General features: G+C 39.4%; 1 protein-coding gene across 1 annotated transcript in view; it reads left to right on the forward strand.

The window, feature by feature from the left end:
- WDR7 (WD repeat domain 7) overlaps positions 1-24,818 on the forward strand; it is a 352,576-nt gene that overhangs the window by 134,191 nt on the left and 193,567 nt on the right. The window contains exon 20 of the mRNA XM_068994015.1: positions 17,789-17,902. Within this exon, the coding sequence (XP_068850116.1) occupies positions 17,789-17,902 (114 nt within the window). The remainder of the gene's footprint in view (positions 1-17,788; positions 17,903-24,818) is intronic.

Consider the following 24,818-nt stretch of genomic DNA (forward strand, 5'->3'; position numbering starts at 1 on the left):
GGCCACCTAATGCGAAGAACTGACTGACTGGAAAAGACCCTGATTCTGGGAAAGATTGAAGGCAGGAGGAGAAGGGGACGGCAGAGAATGAGATGGTTGGGTGGCATCACCGACTCGATGGACTTAAGTTTGAGCAAACTCCAGGAGTTGGTGATGGACAGGGAGGCCTGGCGTGCTGCAGTCCATGGGGTTGGAAAGAGTCGGACACGACTGAGTGATTGAACTGAACTCCTTATTCATCAGAACTGTGATTTTTGAATACTCATTGCAGATACTCAAAAAATTATTACAATACTCCTGGCACTATTTTAGGTGCTCTGAAAGTTATGAAAGAGTTTTAAACACACAAATATTTATAATACAGTTGTATATATGTTTTATATAACATTTAATAAAACACTTTTTTGAAAAATGCATACCATACATTTTTAATTTTTATATATTCTATTTAACTTTTGTCACTATTATCATAAGTAAGTAGCATTTGAAAAGAACATGTGAGCTATCCTGGTATGTGGGTGTATACCTGTTTATGTTGAAAGACTCGAACGTGTGCTAAAGGTGTGCTGTAGAACACTGCAGGGCAAGTTAGCGGTGGGGGAGCAGGGGTTGCAGAATTAGATATCCCAGATTCTTGTGACACCAAGTGGGTTGGGATCATTCATTCAGCCTCTTAAAGCACAGTTCTTTATTGTCGGTATTCTCTGCAAGAGTAGTTGATGTACTTTTGTTGATCTTGACATCTTTCTTTATTATAGCTGATTTTCAGCGATTGTGTAATTCCTTCCCTGGTTCTTCCCCCACCTCTAGCAACCCTTGCTGCCAGATAAGGGGGAGAAGATGAGACTTCTAATTTAAGAATGGCTGCTTAATTCAAAGACATATGTAAATTTTTGTTTTTGGTGGGATTCATTAAAAAATGACAGTTTATAGTCTCCACACAGTGTAGTTTCTTTGCTATCTTAGCATTCATCTGACTCGTTTTTCATTCTTTTTACAACTTTGTTTGCAAGTTATTTCTTGAAAAGCCCTGCCAGAGGCAATGACTGGTGCTATCTTAGTTAATTCAACTTTCCGTCCTCCTCTAAATCACTGGCTAGATATGAACAGTCTTTAAAGTGACTTGTGAGATTTAATCAGTGTAATGTAGTAGAATAATGATGTACTTGTATAGAGGAATTACGCTCATTACGGTGCATGGATGTTTATGTCTTCAGCAGTTTGATGCCGTTTTGTCACGTTTCCAGGCTAAAGGAAACATGCTCCGTGCACCTGCTCACTTACTTTTCTTTGAGGATTGGCATTTTACTGCTTTCTTTGTAGTCCACGAATGGAGATATAATTACAATTTTGACACATGATTTGCGTGTCATGATAATGAACTCACAGTGTTCATAAAAATAAAGAAATATATGTGTCCAATAAAAATAAATACATGTAGTAAGTTCTACACTTTGATTTCCTTGGGGCTAAAAGTACAGGACCTTATTTTTTGTCCCCAAATGACCCAGCACCAAGCTCTTACCAAGCACTTAGCTGTGGAATAGACCTTTTATAATGCCGATTTGTCGCTTGAATTATCCCAGTATTGACCATAGAGAACTCTTTTAAGTTGATCCCAGGGTAATTTTGATATGATCCCACTGGTTTATATAAGCACCATCTTATTTTCTGTCATAGAATTGCTCCTCACTCATCTTTTTTTCCCTACCCCAGTCTTAGAATTGGTCATTTCCCCTGGCAGCCTGGCTGCCTTTAATGGAGGTATTAGTAACTGAGATCTGGGTACCAGTTCTCTCTGACTGGGATTTCACTGCTTCTCGGTCCTCATTTTGGACAAAACTAGGAAGTACGTGTGTGCATACTCGCTCTTGTACACCCACATATCTATGATTATTGTTTCTGTATCTGCCTGTTTCTCTGTATATTATTAAAATAGAGACGGGTTGATAATGACATATCCTTTTTAATCCACTACCACAGGATTCAGCCTAGTCTTCCTCTTTGCATATTCGTAATTTCTCTGAGTGTGAGAAATCTGATTCTTATTATCTGTGATAGATTTACTTGTTTTTTTCAAACCTAGTAGACATGAAAAAGTAGTTTAAAAATTGCTAACCCATCCCTCTGTGAAAAAAACAGTTTACCAACAAGGATACAGTATGTGTGTACAGTTCTTTCTGTCTTTAGCTTTACAGTAAGCAGGGTTGTGGCCTGTTTTGCAAAGTTGCTTAGTGTCAACTCCTTTTTTTTTCTTTACACCCTTCTGTGTTGTTTTGCCTACACTTACAGTGTAATTATATTCATTTGTCGCAGTCTGCAGTTTATTTTGGGTCCCCTGACATTCTTATAAATTTGTAATTAGCATTTTTTAAATTTACAAGCAACAGAGTTTACTGTTTGGGTATATAGGTTTTGGAGTTTTAACCAGTGAATAGGTTCAGATATCTGCCATCACAGTGCCATAAGAATATTTCAACCACCTTGGAAATTTCTTTTTCAGTTCCTTGGCAATCAGTCGCACCTCCACCAGTTCTGGCAACCACCAGTTTTTTCTATCCTTGCAGTTTTGCCTTTACCAAAATTCAGTATAAGTAGGAATTATACAACATGTAGCATTTTGGGCTTGATGTCTTTCACTCAGCAAATATATTTAAAGTTCACCCAAACTACTGCATGACTCAGTATTTCATTTGTTTCTATTGCTAAATAGTGTTTCATTATATGGCTATACCAGAGCTCTTTTATCCTCTCACCTGTTTATGGACTTACGGGTTGTTTCCAGGTTTGGGTGATTATGAATAAGCTGCATAACTATTCATGTTTAGGATTTTGTATAGACATAAGATTTCAGTTTACTTGGGTAAATATCTACGATCGGAATTGCTAGATCATTTGATAAATGTGAGTGTCATATAAAAGAAAACCCTGCCAAACTATTTTTCAAAGTAACTGCAGGATTTTGCATTCTTGCTAGCAGTAAATTGTATTACTATTTACTGTTGCTCGGTATCATTGCCAGCACAATATAGTTCAGTTCAGTTCAGTCACTCAGTCGTGTCCGACTCTTTGCGACCCCATGAATTGCAGCACACCAGGCCTCCCTGGGAGAAGGCAACGGCAATCCACTCCAGTGTTCTTGCCTGGAGAATCCCAGGGACGGAGAGCCTGGTGGGCTGCCGTCTACGGGGTCGCACAGAGTCGGACGCGACTGAAGCGACTTAGCAGCAGGCCTCCCTGTCCATCACCAACTCCCAGAGTTCATCCAAACTCATGTCCATCGAGTCGGTGATGCCATGCAGCCATCTCATCCTCTGTCGTCCCCTTCTCCTCCTGCCCCCAATCCCTCCCAGCATCAGAGTCTTTTCCAATGAGTCCCCTCTTTGCATGAGGTGGTCAAAGTATTGGAGTTTCAGCTTCAGCATCAGTCCTTCCAAAGAACACCCAGGACTGATCTCCTTCAGAATGGACTGGTTGGATCTCCTTGCAGTCCAAGGGACTCTCAAGAGTCTTCTGCAACACCACAGTTCCTTTTTTAAAAAGAAATTAATTTTTTTTTCATTTTAGGCATTCTGAAACATATGTAGTGACATCTCATTGTGACTTTAATTTGCACTTCCCTCATGACTGGTGAGTGGGCTTCCCTGGTGACTCAGATGGTAAAGGATCCACCTACAATGCAGGAGACCTGGGTTTGATCCCTGGATTGGGAAGATCCCTTGGAGAAGGAATGGCTGCCCACTCCAGTATTCTTGCCTGGAGAATTCCATGGACAGAGGAGCCTGGTGGACTACAGTCTATAGAGTCCCAAAGAATCAGACATGGCTGAGCAACTAAGCGTGTCATGTCAATGACTATGGACATTGAACATTGAACATGTCTTCACATGATTGCTCGCAATTCATAAATCCTCTTTGGTGAAATGCACGTTTGAGTCTTTTGCCCATTTATTTTTTTCTTTTAGGTTGATTGTTTTCTTATTGTTGGGTCTTAAGAGTTCCTTATATATACACACATCCTTTAACAGATGTGTAATCTTTTCAAATATTTTTCTCCAATCTTTAAACTTGTCTTTCATTTTCTGAACATCATTTACAGAAGTTTTGCATTTTGATAAAGCCCAATTATCAGTTATATATTTCATGACTCATGCTTTTAGTCCTCTAGAAACTCATTGGCAAACCCAAGGTCTTGCAGATATTTTCTTTGAGAAGTGTTACAGTTTCCCATTTGTATGATGACTTGGTCTTTCCATTTGTTTCTGTTTGTAAGTAGCATTCTTGCTTGCTTCATTCTTTTTAACATATAGCGTATCTTCCAGCTCATTAACTTACCATCCATACTTATATACCTCATGAGTTTTGTTTCTAGTCTCACAAACTCTTGTTTATTTATCGTCTATACTTAACATTTCTTATGGCTTTCATCCATCCAAATGTTTTTGAGTTATCTGTAGAAAAACTTAACATTCTCAAATAATGAAGTCAGAGCACATCATAGTATTTATCTAAGTTAATTACTGTGGGAAATTATTAGAATATCACAAATGCCTTTTGTGATAATATATAATATAATATATTACTGCCAATTAAATATGTCATCTACTAGAATAATATTAAAACCAGTTCAGTTCAGTCGCTCAGTCATGTCCGACTCTTTGCGACCCCATGAATCGCAGCACGCCAGGCCTCCCTGTCCATCACCAACTCCCGGAGTTCACTCAGATTCACGTCCATCGAGTCCGTGATGCCATCCAGCCATCTCATCCTCTATCCGTCCCCTTCTCCTTCTGCCCCCAATCCCTCCCAGCATCAGTCTTTTCCAATGAGTCAACTCTTTGCATGAGGTGGCCAAAGTAATGGAGCTTCAGCGTTAGCATCATTCCTTCCAAAGAAATCCCAGGGTAGATCTCCTTCAGAATGGACTGGTTGGATCTCCTTGCAGTCCAAGGGACTCTCAAGAGTCTTCTCCAACACCACACTTCAAACGCATCAATTCTTCGGTGCTCAGCCTTCTTCACAGTCCAACTCTCACATCCATACATGACCACAAGAAAAACCATAGCCTGACTAGACAGACCTTAGTCGGCAAAGTAATGTCTCTGCTTTTGAATATACTATCTAGGTTGGTCATAACTTTTCTTCCAAGGAGGAAGCGTCTTTTAATTTCATGGCTGCAATCACCATCTGCAGTGATTTTGGAGCCCCCAAAAATAAAGTCTGACACTGTTTCCACTGTTTCCCCATCTATTTCCCATGAGGTAATGGGATCAGATGCCATGAGCTTCGTTTTCTGAATGTTGAGCTTTAAGCCAACTTTTTCACTCTCCTCTTTCACTTTCATCAAGAGGCTTTTGAGTTCTTCTTCACTTTCTGCCATAAGGGTGGTGTCATCTGCATATCTGAGGTTCTTGATATTTCTCCCGGCAATCTTGATTCCAGCTTGTGCTTCTTCCAGTCCAGCATTTCTCATGATGTATTCTGCATATAAGTTAAATAAGCAGGGTGACAATATACAGCCTTGATGTACTCCTTTTCCTCTTTGGAACCAGTCTGTTGTTCCATGTCCAGTTCTAACTGTTGCTTCCTGACCTGCATACAGATTTCTCAAGAGGCAGGTCAGATGGTCTCATATTCCCATCTCTCTCAGAATTTTCCACAGTTTCTTGTGATCCACACAGTCAGAGGCTTTGGCATAGTGAATAAAGCAGAAATAGATGTTTTTCTGGAACTCTCTTGTTTTTTCCATGATCCAGTGGATGTTGGCAATTTGATCTCTGGTTCCTCTGCCTTTTCTAAAACCAGCTTGAACATCAGGGAGTTCACTGTTCACGGATTGCTGAAGTCTGGCTTGGAGAATTTTGAGCATTTCTTTACTAGCATGTGAGATGAGTGCAATTGTGCGGTAGTTTGAGCATTCTTTGGCATTGCCTTTCTTTGGGATTGGAATGAAAACTGCCCTTTTTCAGTCCTGTAGCCACTGCTGAGTTTTCCAAACTTGCTGGCATATTGAATGCAGCACTTTCACAGCATCATCTTTCAGGATTTGAAATAGCTCAACTGGAATGCCATCACCTCCACTAGCTTTGTTTGTAGTGATGCTTTCTAAGGCCCACTTGACTTCACATTCCAAGATGTCTGGCTCTAAATTAGTGATCACATCATCATGATTATCTGGGTCGTGAAGATCTTTTTTATACAGTTCTTCCCTGTATTCTTGCCGCATCTTCTTAATATCTTCTGCTTCTGTTAGGTCCATACCATTTCTGTCCTTTATCGAGCCCATCTTTGCATGAAATGTTCCCTTGGTATCTCTAATTTTCTTGAAGAGATCTCTAGTCTTTCCCATTCTGTTGTTTTCCTCTATTTCTCTGCACTGATCACTGAAGAAGGCTTTCTTATCTCTCCTTGCTATTCTTTGGAACTCTGCATTCAGATGCTTATATCTTTCCTTTTCTCCTTTGCTTTTCACCTCTCTTCTTTTCACAGCTATTTGTAAGGCCTCCCCAGACAGCCATTTTGCTTTTTTGCATTTCTTTTCCATGGGGATGGTCTTGATCCCTGTCTCCTATGCAATGTCACGAACCTCATTCCATAGTTCATCAGGCACTCTATCTATCAGATCTAGACCCTTAAATCTATTTCTTACTTCCACTGTATAATCATAAGGGATTTGATTTAGATCATACCTGAATGGTCTAGCGGTTTTCCCTTCTTTCTTCAATTCAAGTCTGAATTTGGCCATAAGGAGTTCATGATCTGAGCCACAGTCAGCTCCCGGTCTTGTTTTTGTTGACTGTATAGAGCTTCTTCATCTTTGGCTGCAAAGAATATAATCAATCTGATTTCGGTATTGACCGTCTGGTGATGTCCATGTGTAGAGTCTTCTCTTGTGTTGTTGGAAGAGGGTGTTTGCTATGACCAGTGCATTTTCTTGGCAAAACTCTATTAGTCTTTGCCCTGCTTCATTCCGCATCCCAAGGCCAAATTTGCCTGTTACTCCAGGTGTTTCTTGACTTCCTACTTTTGCATTCCAGTCCCCTACAATGAAAAGGACATCTTTTTAGGGTGTTAGTCCTAAAAGATCTTGTAGGTCTTGATAAAACCATTCAACTTCAGTTTCTTCAGCGTTACTGGTTGGGGCATAGACTTGAATAACTGTGATATTGAATGGTTTGCCTTGGAGATGAACAGAGATCATTCTGTCATTTTTGAGATTGCATCAAAGTACTGCATTTTGAACTCTTTTGTTACCATGATGGCTACTCCATTTCTTCTGAGGGATTCCTGCCCGCAGTAGTAGATGTAATGGTCATCTGAGTTAAATCCACCCATTCCAATCCACTTTAGTTCGCTGATTTTTAGAATGTCGACGTTCACCCTTACCATCTCTTGTTTGACCACTTCCAATTTGCCTTGATTCATGGACCTGACATTCCAGGTTCCTATGCAGTATTGCTCTTTACAGCATCTTGCTTCTATCACCAGTCACATCCACAGCTGGGTATTGTTTTTGCTCTGGCTCCATCCCTTTATTCTTTCTGGAGTTACTTCTCCACTGATCTCCAGTAGCATATTGGGCACCTAATGACCTGGGGAGTTCCTTTTTTGGTATCCTATCATTTTACCTTTTCATACTCTTCATGGGGTTCTCAAGGCAAGAATACTGAAGTGGCTAGTGGCTTGCCATTCCCTTCAGTGGACCACATTCTGTCAGACCTCTCCACCATGACCTGCCCATCTTTGGTTGCCCTGCAGACATGGCTTGGTTTCATTGAGTTAGACAAGGCTGTGGTCCTAGTGTGATAAGATTGACTAGTTTTCTGTGAGTATGGTTTCAGTGTGTCTGCCCTCTGATGCCCTCTTGCAACACTTACCGTCTTACTTGGGTTTCTCTTACCTTGGCGTGGGGTATCTCTTCACGGCTGCTCCAGCAAAGCACAGCCGGTGCTCCGTACCTTGGACGAGGGGTATCTCCTTACCGCCGCCGTTCCTGACCTTCATCGTGGGATAGCTCCTCTAGGCCCTCCTGTGCTGTGCAGCCACCACTCCTCGGGTTGGAGCCCCATGTATTTCAAATCAGTTATTTATTGTGTGTTAAAAGAGATTAAGAAGTCAAAAGCTTTCCTATGTGTGTGTGTTTGTGTGTGTATGATTGGCAGTAATAGAACTAATCATAAGATAAATTGGTTCTTTGAAACGTAAATATTTATTCTGTTTCTGGCTTCAAGTGGCTTATGTATATAAACAGATGTCCTAAGATGTCTGCAAACATTGTTCTAAAAAGAGGAAGGCAATGCTTAATAAATGTTTTTAAAAAGACAGATAAATGAATTCATCAAATAGAAAAAAAGTTGAGTGTTGGATACGAGGGTAGTAAAGTACTTCTAGAGAAGGAAATAGTTTAATAAACTAAGCCAAAATTAGTAATAGTAAAAGCAAGTGTAATGATGATGATGCTGCACTTTACTGAGCACGTGTCCTGTCTCAGGTGCTGTGCTAAGGCTATTCCACTCACATCCAACATTGAATTGAGTAGGTAATGTACCCCTCTCTCATGTCTTGTTTTCACTGAGTTGCATACCAGGACACACAGCAGTTTGGCTGGATTGCCAGAAGCTGTCGCTTTTCACTGGTTGCCGTTTTGGAACTGCCGGCAAGTGTAGCTCAAACTCTCTGCCGTCATAATTGTCTTCAGACAGCTCCTTCTGGTCCCTCACAAACTGATCATCTACGCTGATGATGAGAAAGAGAAGTTGAAGGGTTACCCTTCCTACCCTAAAACCTCACGTCTTAAAGTTCTTGCTCACTGTCCTTGCATGCCCGCCAACCCCAGCAGTCTTGTGATTGTAGTTACCGCCTGTGGACCTGTTCTCTCTAAGTGCCATGCTGGAGCCTTAAAGAATAAAAACATGCTCCTCTCCTGTTCCGTCTTTCCTGTTAGCCCCCTGCTTCTCATCGTCTTTAGGACTCTGACCAGAACTGTTCTTTTAACCTCTTTTTTTGCCTCCCCATTTGGAGACGGAAATGGCAACCCACTCCAGTGTTCCTGCCCGGAAAATCCCCATGGACAGAGAAGCCTGGCAGACTATAGTCCGCGGGGTTGCAGAGTCAGACACGACTGAGCGATTATCACTCAGTAACTTGCCTCTCGACACACCTGTTCTTCTGCTACCCACTTCTGTAGATACATAAGGGTCGTTTAGCATATTGTCCTGTTTACCTGGAATATTTTTTTTCCACTTTTTGTCATTCCATGTAAATTCTCAGGCATGCTCTAAGATGCAGCTCATCTATTTCCTTTCTGTGAGGCTCTATTTGACTTGGCTCTCTTCTTCACTCCATCCCAAGCAGACTGTAATGGATTTTTTTCTTTCAGAAAGTGCTCACTGTATTTTCACTTGCAAATTTGTATTTTCCACACAGCTCTAAGTTTCTCTGAAGTCCTTGTGTCTTCTCCTTTTCATTTGTAGCCCCTTTACCTAGCATAGCGTGCTGCAGTCCACGGGATTGCAAAGAGTCGGACACGACTTAGCGACTGGACAGGACCACCGCCACCTAGCATAGCCATCATTCCAGAGCAGGCCAAAGACTCCCCCTGCTCGTCCTTCCCTGTGTCCAGTCCTCCTCCCGCCATAAAAACAGCTCTTGATTTTCTCCCCGTTTATACACTCTTTGTTTTTAAAATTAGAGATCAGTGCTTTTCAGACATGTGGGGCAAAAAGTGGTATCCTTTCTTCGAAGGAAAACTTGAACACAGTGTGCTTGCGCACACACCCTCGCAGATAAAAGGTAAAGTCTGGGAGCTAGAAGGCCTCCCGTTTTCCTCCTGGCAGTTCTAGGGAACTTGTAGGGCTCCAAGAAGTAAGGTTTGCTACCTTACAAAGGTTTGCCCTGGCCTTATTGCTGTATCTGTTTTTGAGTCCTTCCAAATCATTCTTCACCTTGTTCCAGGAGAAAGCATTCTCTTCATTCACTCGTTTGTTTGTTTTGGCGATGCGGGGTTTGCGTTGCTGTGCGGGCTTTGCCCTCTTGGTGGCAAGCAGGAGCTGATCTCTAGTTGCAGCGGCTTCTCTTGTTGTTGAGCACAGGCCCCAGGGCAGGTGGGCTCAGTAGTGGCGGCTCTCGGGCTCTAGAGCAGGTTCAGGAGTCGTGGCGCACGGGCTTAGTTGTCGCGCGGCACGTGGGAGCTTTCCAGATCAGGGATCGAACCCGTGTCTCCTGCGCTGGTAGGTGCATTCTTTACCGTCGAGCCACCAGAGGAGCCCTGGGAGAGAGCTTTCTAAACCACAAATTAAATTATGTGTCGGGCTTGTGTCTCGTTCGTGAGGCTCCATGGCCTTACCTCACACCTGAGCTCCTGGGAAGCGTAGGGTGTATCTTTCACCTTTGTGTCACTGGCATCTGGTGCAGCTAGGTCCTGGCAGGGGTTTGCTATGCAGCAGCCTGGGTGCTCTGTGACCATCGAAGTTGATGGGAGAACTTGGCGTGGTTGCCCGTCTTCTTCACCCTTGTGGCTCTGCTTTTTGCCCAGCCGGGCAGTGCCAGCCTCTTCCTTCCTTCCTCCGGTCTCAGTCGGCCTGTGTCTCCACTGCCTGTGTCCCAGCGATCTTCAGCTTCACCAGGCTTCATCAGGTTGCCTCTCTTTAATCTCTAAAGCAGTTTGTTATGATTATAAAGAACAGCATGCTTAGCATACTGTATTTAGTGCACCTTTTTTGTTAGCACTTGCTGGTATAACTTCTGCCTGCATAATCCTAGCAACAGCAACAGCAAAAAAACAGCAAAAGTCACAAATGGTTTCAAAGGTACTTTCTGATCCAGGAAGATATATTTTGCCCAGTTCTGAGGTATATAGTTTGGGTTATAGGTTGTTATTTTAAGTTAATGTTTGAGTACAGTTTTGCCTTTGTTTCTCAACATGTTATAGGCTAAAAAATAAATGTTCATTTTATGTGTCCTCTGAGACCAAAATTGGTGTTGAGTCAGCTCGTAGCCTGCAAATCAAACAGAAATCTTTGAAAAAGTGCATGCAATGAATTAAAAGTATTTGGTATAATTTTTACCATGGATCATTTTTAGGTTTTTGTTGCTAAAGAGGAATAATAAAGCTTTATCCACTTAGGTTAATGTTCTGGTGATATAGTGTCCTTCCTAATTGTGTTTTCTATTCCTTGGGTATATTTCGATAAATGTCTCTGCTGCTTTCACAATTGTTTATAATCACATTTCATGTGAGAACAGTTTTCTAAAAAGAAGGTAACTTGGGAAAAATGTATTTCATTTCATTGAAAACAACTATCAAAACCTGTGTGACCAGATGATTATTACATCCTTATTCAGGCTTGAAGCCATTTTGTTTTTTTTTTTAACTGTACTTTTCTTCTCTCTAATTGCTTTGTGGCCTTTAATAAACTAACTTGTTTTGAAAAAATGATCTCTCTTTAGCATTAGGGGTTAATATCTCTACCATTTCTTATAGGAAGGCTTTCGTCTGAGACTTCTGTACTGCCATATTCTATATTTTTGGTGTTATTGGGGAAGGAAAAGTGGACACTGTGTCTTTAATGGAAAGCGAAAGGTTATCTTTCTCTGGCCTTTGTGTGTGTGTGCTGATGTGGGTGTAGGCAGCCAGACAGGCAGTGTGTGCGGAGAGACCAGGGAACCGGCTACGGATCGATAGACGTGGTGTGGAGTGAATTAATGCGAGGCCGGCCGTCTGTCTGTCATAAGGATCGTGGGGAGTGCGGAGCCATGCGGTCACTCACTGCGGAGATCTGCTTCCAATAAATTCAAGCCTGCTGCCTGAAAATAAACTCGAGATACACACCTCCTCCCTTCCACACTGTGAAATTTTACTTTATTCAGAGTAAAGCTACGTATTAGATTCTTGCCTTGTGTACTTTAATTGGAGCACTGGGAAACCACAGTTGGGAAAGGCTGATGAAAGAAAAAAAATACCTGCTATTCTTTCAGATCCATTTTTCAGTCTCAGTGGAAATCTGTATTACAGTGGGAAAGAGAAATACACTGTTTGTTAATATTTGTAAATATTGTGGTATATAGTTTTCTTTCTGAGTCCAAGAATATTGTGTCTCACTTTCATGTAATCTTCAATAGAAAAATAATATTATAATGAACTTAAATGGTTTTATATTGCAACATTGGTTATAGCGCTGTGCTTTAAATTTTGTTCTATTAAAATTTAGTATTTAATCTTTGTTCATTTAATCACATGACACTGAAGTCTTCAGAGTTCACCTCGTTAGTCGTTACTCGGATATTAGGCAATAGAAAAAAAATGTTTATAAAGGTATTTTATAAGCTTTTGAAAGATAAGTTTTATAATACTGTCCCTGATTTTGCTGGTGGGTAGAGGCAAGTGCAGTTTCATTTCGTTCATTTTGAAAACTGGATTTCCACATTTACACTGAAAATGTTTTTCTGAAGCGGTTACAAATATTGCAGACAAACGAGAAAGTTGTCTGCGTGCATCTCTCACGATGAGCAGTGGTCTGAGTGTTCTTGTCCGGATGGTGTGGCGATCTCACGTAGTCTTCCTTGCTCTCTGCTTTTTATTTTTGCTGGTGCCACAGCCTAGCCTCATGCTTTCCTCTGCTGTGTCCAAACTTATACCACTTTTCTGCTCCATTCCATGTTTTTCCTTATTTTCCTCCTGATTCACAGGGTAGAACCCATTTATAGATACCTATTTCCAGCATAATGTACATTCATTTTTTTAATTTTGTGAATCTGGATTTGTTTTTTTAAATGCCTCACATTTTCCCATTAATGTTTTCTCTCTTTTTTTAATTGTATCTCTTTATTATATCTTTTTCACCAAAGCACACTTACTATTATTTTATAGTATATTTAAATAACATAATTTGTGTCATGGGATTGAAGGTATTGAGTTCTATTCTCAATGTATTTATTGTATCTTTATGAGATGTTCTTTACTGCCAAATATTTTGAAGAGATTCAGAAAGTGAATGTCTTAGATTTTCTGGCATAGTTTGACAAATAAGATCACCTATATCAAGTACATAAAAAAATGGCAAAGTACCGCCGTATAATTAATTGACAGTACTTATAATGTTGCATAATATAAATATGCAAGAAGCTGAAGCTTCGATGTAGGTATCCTAGTATTTCTCAGGAATATTTTCATCATCTTACTGATAGTGGATAGTGATGAAATGACTTTTATGTTTCAAAAAGTTTAGCTTTTTAATAACAGGAAAACAGGAATACATTTTTTTTTCCTTCTGGTCTTTGTGTTCCATTGAAAATAGCATTGTATTCTGATATAACCTCAATTCTCTTTAGTGACAGTGATGTAGTACCTTCTGTTGTATTTTTTTTTATAGTTAGGTTTGTTGAGGTATAATTTATGTATGGTAAAATTCACTCTTTCTAGTGTACAGTTCTGTGAATTTTAGGCAAATGTGGGTAGTCATATTTCTGCTATCACAATTAAGATATTCATTATTTTCGTTATTCTGAATATTTGCTTAGACCATTTTATAGTCGGTCCTCCTACCGTACCCCTTGCCTCTGGCAATCACTGATTTGATTTCTGCCCTATAATTTTGCCTTATGAAGAATGTCTCCTATTATCATAAGATAGTTATGTAAAAAAGTGTCACTAAATACTATGGCGACTATCAATACCTAGGTTTGGGGAATTTTTTAAATTGTTATTATCCCCTCCTTTCCTTTTTTGTAGGTAATGATTACCATGCTTAAAAAGGTTCAGTAATAGGTTTTACTCATCTTTTATCGTAACTCTATGGTCCAAAAGTTCAAAAGGAGAAACTTCTATCATTTCCTTAAAACAAACTTATTAAAATTAGTTTTAAATCATCTGTGCTGTTTGTATTTGAGAATTTATTTTAGTAATTTGGTCTTTGCATTATCAGTGTCTCTTATTATATCTTCCAACAAAAGTTTGGACTCTCAGGTATTTTGTTATCATCCCATTACCCCCGTTTGACTGCAGTTTAGATATTTAGCTGATCCTTTAAAAAAATGTAATATATAGAATTTTGAATTATCCAAATCAGTCTTTTTTTTTTAAATTGATTGGTAACAAAATAACCCAGAAAATTTGACTGTAAGAAATAATAGGATGAGTTACAAGCATGGTCAAAATGAGGAATATAGTTTAACTTTCTAAATTAAAAATGGAACATTAGCCTTCCTGACACAAGAAAAACATTCATGATGGAGTCTGTTTTCTTATTGCATAAATGTTCTGTATGGTTCTTTTCTCCCTGTTTTCTTCATGGCAGAGACCATACCAAAAGAGTACATAGAAAGGGGTGTGGGTTTCTTCATTGATCTGGAATAGTAGAAAAGCACATTTTTAAAAAACTTCTTTGAGATATAATTCACATCCCATCGACTTCGCACTTACAACTGTGCCATCCAATGTGTTTTTTTTTTAACCACATTCACAGAATTGTGTAACCGTCACTGTAATCAATTTCAGAACATCTTCATCACACAAAAAGAAACCAAAGACTCCTGAGTTTAACTACTCACTCGCCCCCATCCTCCCAGCCCTTTGTAGTTGTTGTTTAGCTGCTCAGTCACGTCTAACTCTTTGCCGCCCCATGGACTGTAGCCCACCAGGCTCCTCTGCCCATGGGATTTCTCAGGCAGGAATACTGGAGTGGGTTGCCATTTCCTTCTCTAGGGCATCTTCCCAACCCAGGATCTAACCTGGGAGCAAGGCTTACGTCCCTTGCATTGGCAGGGGGATTCTTGACCGCTGAGCTACCAGGGAAGTTCTCTCCCAGTCCTAAGCAAGCACACATGTCCGTTTCGCCTCCCTAGAGTTGCTTTCTCTAGTTGTGGTGAGCAGGGGCTGTTCTCTCGTTGTGGGGCACAGGCTTCCCTGCACTGGCTTCTCTTGCTGTGGAGCCCGGGTTCTAGCTGCAGGGGCTCCGGTAGTTCAGTGCGTGGGCTTAGTTGCTCTTGAGCATGTGGGATCTTCCCAGACCAGGGATCGAACCCGTGTCCCCCACATAAGGCAGATTCTTAACCACTGGACCACTAGGGAAATTTCAGACGTTTTTGATTTTAATCAGGTTCACTTTGCCAGTTTTCCTTTTATGGGCTGTGCTTTTGGTGTCAGGTCTGGCCTCAGGTATCAAGGGTTTTCTCTTTTTTTTTTTCCCTAAAATCTTTGTGGTCATGTGTTCTATATATAAGTCCATGATTCACTGTGAGTTAATTCTTATAAAAGGTGTGAGCGTTAGGTCAGGGTTCATATTTTTGTCTCCGGTTATCCAGTTATAGCAGTCCATTTATAGAAGAGACTGTCTTTCCTCCACTGATTTGCTTTTGCGCCTCTGTCGAATATCGCTGGGTGTATCTGTGATTGTCTTCTGGTTTTCTATTCTGGTCCATGAACCTAAAACCATGTAGTTTTAACAACTTGGTAAGTCTTGAAATGGGGCAGATTTTTTTCCTACCTTGTTTTTTTCCCAATTTTTAAAAACTATTCTAGTTCCTTTGTCTTTCTAAATAATTTTAGAAGAATTTTGTCTATATATACCAATAAATCAGGCTGGGATTTTGATAGAAGTTAACAGTAAACCTATATATGGAGAATTTCACATCTTTACTATATAGACTCTTTCAGCTTATGAACATGGTATGTCTCTCCATTCATTTATTTAGGCCTCTTTGATGTTTTATCAGTGTTTTGTAGATATCAGCATGTAATTCCTGTATATGTTTTTTTCAATTGGCATCCAAGTATTTCAGTATTTTTGAGCCATTATTAATAGAATTTTTTTAAAAATTAGGTGTCCATGTGTTCATTGCTAGTGTATAGAAATATGATCTTTAAAATATTTTTTGTATTCTTTTTTAAAAAATTGTATTTCTTTATTGCCTGGACCTCGCATTGCGGTAGCTTCTCTTGTTGTGGAGCACGAACTCTGTGGCGTGCAGGCTTCAGTGGTTGTGGTGCGTGGGCTTAGGTGCTCCGTGGCAGGTGGGATCTTCCCAGATCAGGGATCAAATCTCTGTTTCCTGAACTGGCGGGTGGATGCTTTACTACTGAGCCACCAGGGAAGCCCTTTTTCTTGTATTCTGCAGCCTTGCTGTACTCACTTTGTTTTGTGGATTCCTTTAAATTTCCACGTAGACGGTTGTTTTTATCTTGAATGGGGTCACTTCATTCCAAACTATCCATGTTTTATTTTCTTACTATATTGCACGGTCTAGAATTTCTAATGCTGTGTCAAATAAGAGCAACAATGTGGACATCTTTGCTTCATTCTTGATCATAGGAGGAAAGCATTCAGTCTTTCACCATTAAATATAATGTTAGATTTTTAATAGGTGCTCTTTATTAAGTTGCACAAGTTCCCCCTCTTCCTCTATTTCTGTTTTTCTGAGAGTTTTTAAAATCATGATGTCGAATTTTGTCAAATTATTGACATGATCATATGATTGTTTCTTCTTTAGTCTGTTAAAATTTTGGATAGCATTGACTTTTTGAATATAGAGCCAGGCTTGCTTCCCAACTGAATAAATCTCACTTTGTCATGGTATATAATTCTTTTTATGTGTTGTTGAATTCTACTTGCTTACATTTTGTTGAGGATTTTCGCATCTAGATTCATGAGAATTACTGATCTATAGTTTTATTTTCATTTATATGTTGACCCTTGAACAACCTTAGTTTGATCTGAGTGGATCCACTTACACGTGGTTCTTTTTCACTAGTAAGTACTACAGTATTACGTGAGCCAGCCAGCGTCGTTGGTTGAATATCCACAGATAAGGAGGAACCACAGATACACAGAGGACTTCGCAGTGGTTGTACTCAATATCATGTGATTCTGTGAACACGTATCCCTCTTTTGTTGTCATAGCAATCACTACTTCTAGATAGTGGGGGAAATCTGTGTTTTATCTAGAATGGGAAGATAGGTGAGTTAGGAAAAGACATTTGTAGGAAGTTCTCTCAAGTTCTCAGGTGTTTCGGAGAATGGAAGTTAAGGGTGCCCTCATCTAGTTCACCCGTCAGCTTTCAGTTAGTTGCTTTCAGTTCAGTAATTGTCAGACCTTCTATCTAATTCTTGCACGCGTGCTAAGTTGCTTCAGTCGTGTCCAGCTCTGTGCGACCACATGGACTGTAGCCTGCCAGACTCCCCTGTCCATGGAATCCTCCAGGCAAGAATACTGGAGTGGGTTGCCATTTCCTCCTCTCAGGGATCTTCCCAATGCAAGGGTTGAACCTGCATATTTTTTGTATCCTGCATCGACACCTGTTATACCTTTGGGGCAATACATTTAAGGTCTCTTTCAAAGACCCAGAACCCAAATCCCTCTTTTGTCATCATCGCTCTTCCCATCCCTCAAATTACAAGCAAACTGATATTAAAGAGAAGCAAACTTTTAGAATAGTCCTTCACTTTCTAGGTTTTCTCACTTTTTTTTTAGGCATAAGCGTGTCTAAATTTACTAAAATAACTAGTAAACATGTTGAAAGGAAGCACGTGAAACTATACAACTTGAGTTTTTTGTTCCCAGATCTTGGTTAAAAGTAATATGGTTTGCATCCAGGTATGTATGTACATAGAAAGCAGTAGAGAGCACACGTGAATGTTTGGTTCGTTACTTTCTGTCTCTTCCTAATTTGGATGAATATATGGTATTTTTTTTTAAACATACTGCATTTTCATCCAGTAAGTATATTAAACTACTTTAAGAGTTTTGGTCTCTTTTAGTTTTTACAAACTAGCTCTTCTTCTCCTTTGTTTCAGCGGGGGTCTCAGCAGAAGCCATGCAGACGATCACCACTGCTCCTGATGCCTCCGGGCCAGAAGCCAAAGTCCAAGAGGAGGAGCACGACCTTGTGGATGATGACATCACGACTGGTAAGAAGAGACATCTTTAATGTCACCTGGATGAACTTTATCTGATATCGGAAAATGCTTCTAGGTCATTTATAGCAGGACTAAGTACATGGATGGAAACTTGCATTGATGGAATGCTTAGTTTTTTGAGACCCTTTAGTGCCCTTTCTGGTCTTGAAGTAGAAAGAAGCAGAACTGTTTATTTGGTCCAGGTTTGCTCATTGTTGCCTTAACAATGAGCCCGCTAGCTGTGTGTCCGATTCTCCAGCGACCTTCTCATTCAGAGGCTAGGAGCATTACTGAAGTCTCAGAACATGGAGAGGAGGACGCCTCTTGTGTTATGACAGGTTTTGCAGCTACAGTAGTCTTGTTGTTCAGTCACCAAGTCACGTCCAACTCTTTGAGACCCCGTGGACTGCAGCACGCCTTAGGATAGACTGAAAATATTGAAGTTGTAATAGTGATATATGCAACATAGGCCACCTGAGGAAACTTACAGATGCTCTTTCTACCTGTACGGTAGAAATGAATGCTTTTTTAAAAGTTACTTCCATTGTTTGGGTGTTGAGCATTCTTCTCTCTATTATTTATCACATAATCAGACGTGTGGTAAAATTTAGGAAAGCCACACACTGCATTATGTTCAACCTATCTTTTAATAGACTTAGAGCAGGGTCGATTACTGAATATGCAAATGCATTCAGCTCAATTTCTTTCAGTGCACAGAGGATAAAAACAACTTAGTATACTATTTATAGTGAAGTTGCTCAATCGTGTCCAACTCTTTGCGACCCCATGGACTGTAGCCTACCAGGTTCCTCCATCCATGGGATTTTCCAAGCAAGAATACTGGAGTGGGTTGCCATTTCCTTCTCCAGGAGATCTTCCCAACCCAGGGATTGAACCCGGGTCTCCCACATTGTAGGCAGACGCTTTACCAGCTGAGCCATCAGGGAAGCCCAGTATACTATTTGTATTGGTATTAAGAATGATAAGCTCTTGTTTTTGGTGTGGATGGTTAAAAAATAAAATCTGACCAAATAAATCTGTAACTATTGTGAAACGAGATATATTAACTTAATAGTAATCAATAATTTGAAAAGAAGCAGGCTCACAAAGTGTCAGTAAAATTTTCAACAGTCATTAAAGGAAGAGGGGGTTTAAAAAAAAACTAAAGGGAAGTTGGCTTTTTTCCCCTCCGTTTTTCCTCTTAAAGCTGTGTGTGGCAGGTTCTTTACTGTTATCACCTGAGGGAGCCTACTGTTCTCTCCTGAAAATGATCAAAGCCTGTATTTAAAAACCTATGGACTGTGCCACTGCTGTTGTTGACTTTATCATGGAACATCTGGTTTTCAGCAAAAAATATGATGGTGGTGGTGGTGGTGGCTCTTGCTTTTTAATGTATGGGTTCATTGATGTAAAAAATACCATCCCTCTTAAATATATATGTAAATTATTTCTCAAACTTCCAGCTTTGCTAAAAGTCATTTATACTGTAAGTTATAGGGTTTGTTTCAGTAGCTACTAGAAGATATCATTTGCAAATTTTTTATTTTTTTATTTCTTTTTTTTTAAACTTTGTATTATGTCTTGAAGTGTAGCCGATTAACAATATTGTGATAGTTTCAGGTCAACAGCGAAGGTACTCAGCGTTTCCTCTCTATGTATCCATTCTCCCCTCCCATCTAGGCAATTTGTAGGTTTTTAAAAATGAGTTCTTGCTCTATTCAGTTTTAACTGCTTTTAAAAAAATAATATATAGATATGTTTTATTACCTCAAATTTTAAAGGTTTTCTTGTCTGCAAAAAGTCATGGTTTAAATAATAGAAGTTACCTTTGCAATAGTAGAATATCTCACTTTCCATTCCAGAAGAAAAGCTGAATTTTTGAGCACTCAAGTAACTATTATTAAATCAGTACATTGAAATTATGAACTATGCTCTGCCGAAGTCACGAGTCAGAGTTAGGGCACGTGACTCTGTGTTTATTTTACTGTAAAAAAAAAAAAAAATCAGGAAGCTTAAAAATGAAAATCTAGTTTGGAAAGTCAATTAATGCTGCATAAACTATATTTGAATCTGTAAGAAGTTCAGTTAAGTGCATGCGATGCCTGGATTTATCAGCTGACTTACTCACTTCCTGCCACGAGTACTCGAGGCAGGGACGCTCAGGAGCCGAAGAATTTAAATAGCCGGGAAAGACTTCCTTAACATGTTGTCAGAGCAACCAGCGCCCTGTGGTCTGTGGATCGTTCACGTTACCTTTAGATTGTGTGACTTGATTAAGATGTGGTATAGATTTTTGTGAGGGTTTAGAAGAAAACCATATTTCTTTTTATTGACTAGAATCCTATATAAATTGCATTATGAAAAATACGGTAGGTGCATTTGAGAGAAACCTGTTTCAAGCAGAATAATCTTATTTTAGGCCGACCAGCATTGTAGAGCGCGGGAGGTACTGCAAAAGGGAAAACTGGCCAGTTCAGCTATTCACCCTGAAAACCCTAATTTTTCCCCTGATTATTTAAAAGGAATTGCTCTCATAATATCACCTCATAAAATAAAATAGAAATTATATCATGACAGAGATATTTGCCTATATTTTGAATGAAATCTTATTTGACTGCTGTAGCTAGGCTAATACACGTGGCTGTATTAATTTTATTTTTGTGGTAATCTGAGGCTGAATTCTCCAATTAACTGAATTCAACAGCTGACCAAGATAACAATTCAAATATGCGGTATAATTTAGTGCTTTTGCTGTAGGCAGAATTTCAAAGCTGAAATTTTTCTTCTGGGTGAGAGCGAATGAAGTATGAATATTGTCTTGCGACCCTTGATCTGAGCTTGGCAGTCTTTGTTAGTGTTTGCTGTATAAAAGTAAAGAAGCATGGATAAAGCTGTGTAAGTGTTGGCTATGATCAATTGGAACTAATTAAATTTATTTGAAATGAAGAGTCTTAACTGGAAGAGAACAGCTGGAAAAACTGGGAAGAAAAAATTGAGCCTTGATTGAGACAATTTAAACCTTCACCCTGTCATTTCAAAAATATGCTGCCGCGTCTTTCTAAATCTTTCTTTTTAAAGCTAATATCTATTGATCGGCTCTACAAAGTAATGCCAGTAGTGCCTTGGTCAACACACGCCCTCAGTTTTACTTAGCATTCCAGTCTAAGGTTTATCAGGCTCTTTCCTTTAACCAAATGTCTTAAATGCATATCATAGCCATATTAGATTAATAATATCTAATATTAACAATATTAGATTAATATTGTTTTATTTAGAAAAAATATTAAAACCTATTTCTCATTTTAAAAAAATATTATGAAGTATGAATGGGGAATATACTCCCTGCCCCCACCAAAGGAATTCTTTCAGGTTTTGCAGTACTCTGTATATTTAAAATCTGTTTTAACAATAATAGTAGTATTTTCTTGAAAGTACAAAGAATGGCATTAAGATTGTTTCTGGATTATTTATAATTTTAGAGTCACACACATATTCTACACCTGTGCACTTGCTTTTGTATGTATACTTTTATTTTTGATATTCTAGTTTAAATGTTCATATATATATGAATTTATATATATATCAATATTTGTAAATAGTATGTTCTTATTTTCACTGTAATATTAATAGGTAATAATTATATTAATGGAGTACATCTCATTAAAAACTGATATATATATATGTTTTTAGACAAATCATAATCTATTTTTTTTAAGGTAGACCTTTTAGGTGAGTTTTTTGGTTATTTTTATGCGGTTTTCATTGAGGTAAAGGATAGCATTCTGAGTGAGAATGAAGAGATATATCCCCTAAATGTTGTATTTTAAAACATCCTCCCTTATATCAGTTTTAAAAGAATTTTGGACGGGTTTTATTCACAAACCTGCAGGGATCCCTTTAAGAAATTGACTCTATTCTCCTGGGGGTCATACTGCAGCATCCTACCCTTTGTTCAATACCGCAAGGACACAAACTGACCACATAACGGCAGTAAAGGGTCAGGAGCCACTGACATTGTCAGGAAGAGAGCACTTCCTAGTCAGCAGCACAGGGGACAGACTGAGCCGCTCACAGCAGGCGCAGAGCCGCTGCAGAGCCTCGGATGGGCGAGCTGACTCCATCTGTTGTAATTTCTTGTAAGATTCAATTTATATAAAAAAGATGAGAAATGCTATGGAATAAAGAAAAAAATAGAGAAAGGTAAGAGAACTTGAAAGTAGTATCAAGTTGTTAACTTCGTACCAACTTCTTTATTCTTGATTCTAACAGCATTTCTTTGAAGTGTATTCTGGTTATTTGTCCAGATAGATGAGGAAATGTGCACAGGGGAGTTCATGTTCAAGGGACCGAGAATGTGTCCTGCCTCATTCCAGAGCCCACGTGTGAACTTGAACACCACGCCAACCTGCCTCACAGTCTCAGACTCACTGAACTTTGGCATCGCTTCTTTTGAAATGGGAGATGATGTCACAGCCCACCTTTCCTACTTAGGTAGGATTGCAAGCCTGAGCCCGACATTGCCAGCTGTCCTGTCTTACTGCCTAGAAGGCAAACTTGTTATTCTAGAGTTAGAGCAAGAGATTATCTCCCATGAGGGAAAAAAATCAGCATGTATTCTTTAAATGTTCTTTTACAATTTGTTCTTTAAGTTATTTACAACTAGTATGATGTTAAGACTAAATATAATTAGTGCTCATAATGTAAACAGTTATTATGTACTTGTAAAATGAAATTTTTGTGGTTCTGTCTAGCTTTTTGAAGTCACCAACATAAAACTGACACCTTAACATAGATTCACAGAGCAAAGTCAACATTTCTAGTATATTAAGATAGAGCTGAAAAGCACACCTTGTCTGAGACTAAATATTGATTTGTTAATTTTACCATTTACTGAGGCCCTGTTCATAAAATGTTTATACATTTGTTTTGACTGAAAGATAGGAAATTCATCTTGTTAAATTCCCAAAGGGCAAAATTTAGGGCATTATATATTCAGAAATCAGAAATACTTTCTTAGCAGAGAGATAGAAGCCATATAATTAGTAAACTAGAATAAGACTTTCTGCATTTTACCCTTTCCCTTTCTCATTCTTTAATTTATAACTGATAGTCTCAGAACAATGTGATTTTTAAATCATTTGTTCTAAACTGTTATCACTACTCTTCTGATTGACTTCAAAATGTTGGCTACTACAAAATATGAGTTTACTATTATGAATATTTTGGATAATTATACATCATGAGTGCTGTGGTTTATTTACCGTGTAGTTCCCTTTTTTAAGAAAAAGAAGTGTGGATTCTGTAGTTTTCTGAAAGATGTCATTTCAACTGATTTACCTTTGTATACTTTTTAAAAAAACTGGGACGTGAAAATGCAAAGGAAAATACTTTTTGCTGCTTAGTGTTTATAACTCAGTTTTAGTACACATTGATAGGATGTTCAGTTCACTTCAGTCGCTCAGTTGTGTCCGACTCTTTGCAACCCCATGAACTGCAGCACGCCAGGCCTCCCTGTCCATTACCACTCCTGGAGTCCACCCAAACCCATGTCCATCAAGTCAGTGATGCCATCCAACCATCTCATCCTCTGTTGTGCCCTTCTCCTCCCACCCTCAATCTTTCCCAGCATCAGGGTCTTTTCAGATGAGTCAGCTCTTCGCATGAGGTGGCCAAAGTACTGGAGTTTCAGCTTCAGCATCAGTCCTTCCAATGAACACCCAGGACTGATCTCCTTTAGGATGGACTGGTTGGATCTCCTTCCAGTCCAAGGGACTCTCAAGAGTCCTCTCCAACACCACAGTTCAAAAGCATCAATTCTTCTGTGCTCAGCTTTCTTTATAGTCCAACTCTCACATCCATAATGACCACTGGAAAAACCATAGCCTTGACTAGACGGACGTTTGTTGGCAAAGTAATGTCTCTGCTTTTCATATGCTGTCTAGTTCGGTCATAACTTTCCTTCCAAGGAGTAAGTGTCTTTTAATTTCATTGCTGCAATCACCATCTACAGTGATATTGGAGCCCAGAAAAATAAAGTCTTTCACTGTTTCCACTGTTTCCCCATCTATTTGTCATGAAGTGATGGGACTGGATGCCATGATCTTAGTTTTCTGAATATTGAGCTTTAAGCCAACTTTTTCACTCTCCTCTTTCACTTTAATCAAGAGGCTTTTGAGTTCTTCACTTTCTGCCATAAGGGTGGTGTCATCTGCATATCTGATTACAATCAAATCACAATCTTGATTCCAGCTTGTGCTTCTTCCTGCCCAGCGTTTCTCATGATGCACTCCCGCATATAAGTTAAATAAGCAGTGTGACAGTATACAGCCTTGACATATTCCTTTTCCTATTTGGAACCAGTCTGTTGTTCCATGTCCAGTTCTAACTGTTGCTTTCTGACCTGCATACAGATTTCTCAAGAGACAGGTCAGGTGTTCTGGTATTCCCATCTCTTTCAGAATTTTCCACAGTTTATTGTGATCCACACAGTCCAAGGCTTTGGCATAGTCAATAAAGCAGAAATAGATGTTTTTCTGGAACTCTCTTGCTTTTTCCATGATCCAGCGGATGTTGGCAATTTGATCTCTGGTTCCTCTGCCTTTTCTAAAACCAGCTTGAACATCTGGAAGTTCACGGTTCACGTATTGCTGAAGCCTGGCTTGGAGAATATTGAGCATTACTTTACTAGCATGAGCTGCTGTTGCTACTGCTGCTAAGTCACTTCAGTCGTGTCCGACTCTGTGAGCCCACCAGCATGTGAGATGAGTGCAATTGTGCGGTAGTTTGAGCATTCTTTGGCATTGCCTTTCTTTGAGATTGGAATGAAAACGGACCTTTTCCAGTCCTGTGGCCACTGCTGAGTTTTCCAAATTTGCTGGCATATTGAGTGTAGCACGTTCACAGCATCATGTTTCAGAATTTGAAATAG

This window comes from Capricornis sumatraensis, chromosome 21 (genome assembly GCF_032405125.1).
Source record: "Capricornis sumatraensis isolate serow.1 chromosome 21, serow.2, whole genome shotgun sequence".
In the NCBI taxonomy this organism is placed as follows: domain Eukaryota; kingdom Metazoa; phylum Chordata; class Mammalia; order Artiodactyla; family Bovidae; genus Capricornis; species Capricornis sumatraensis.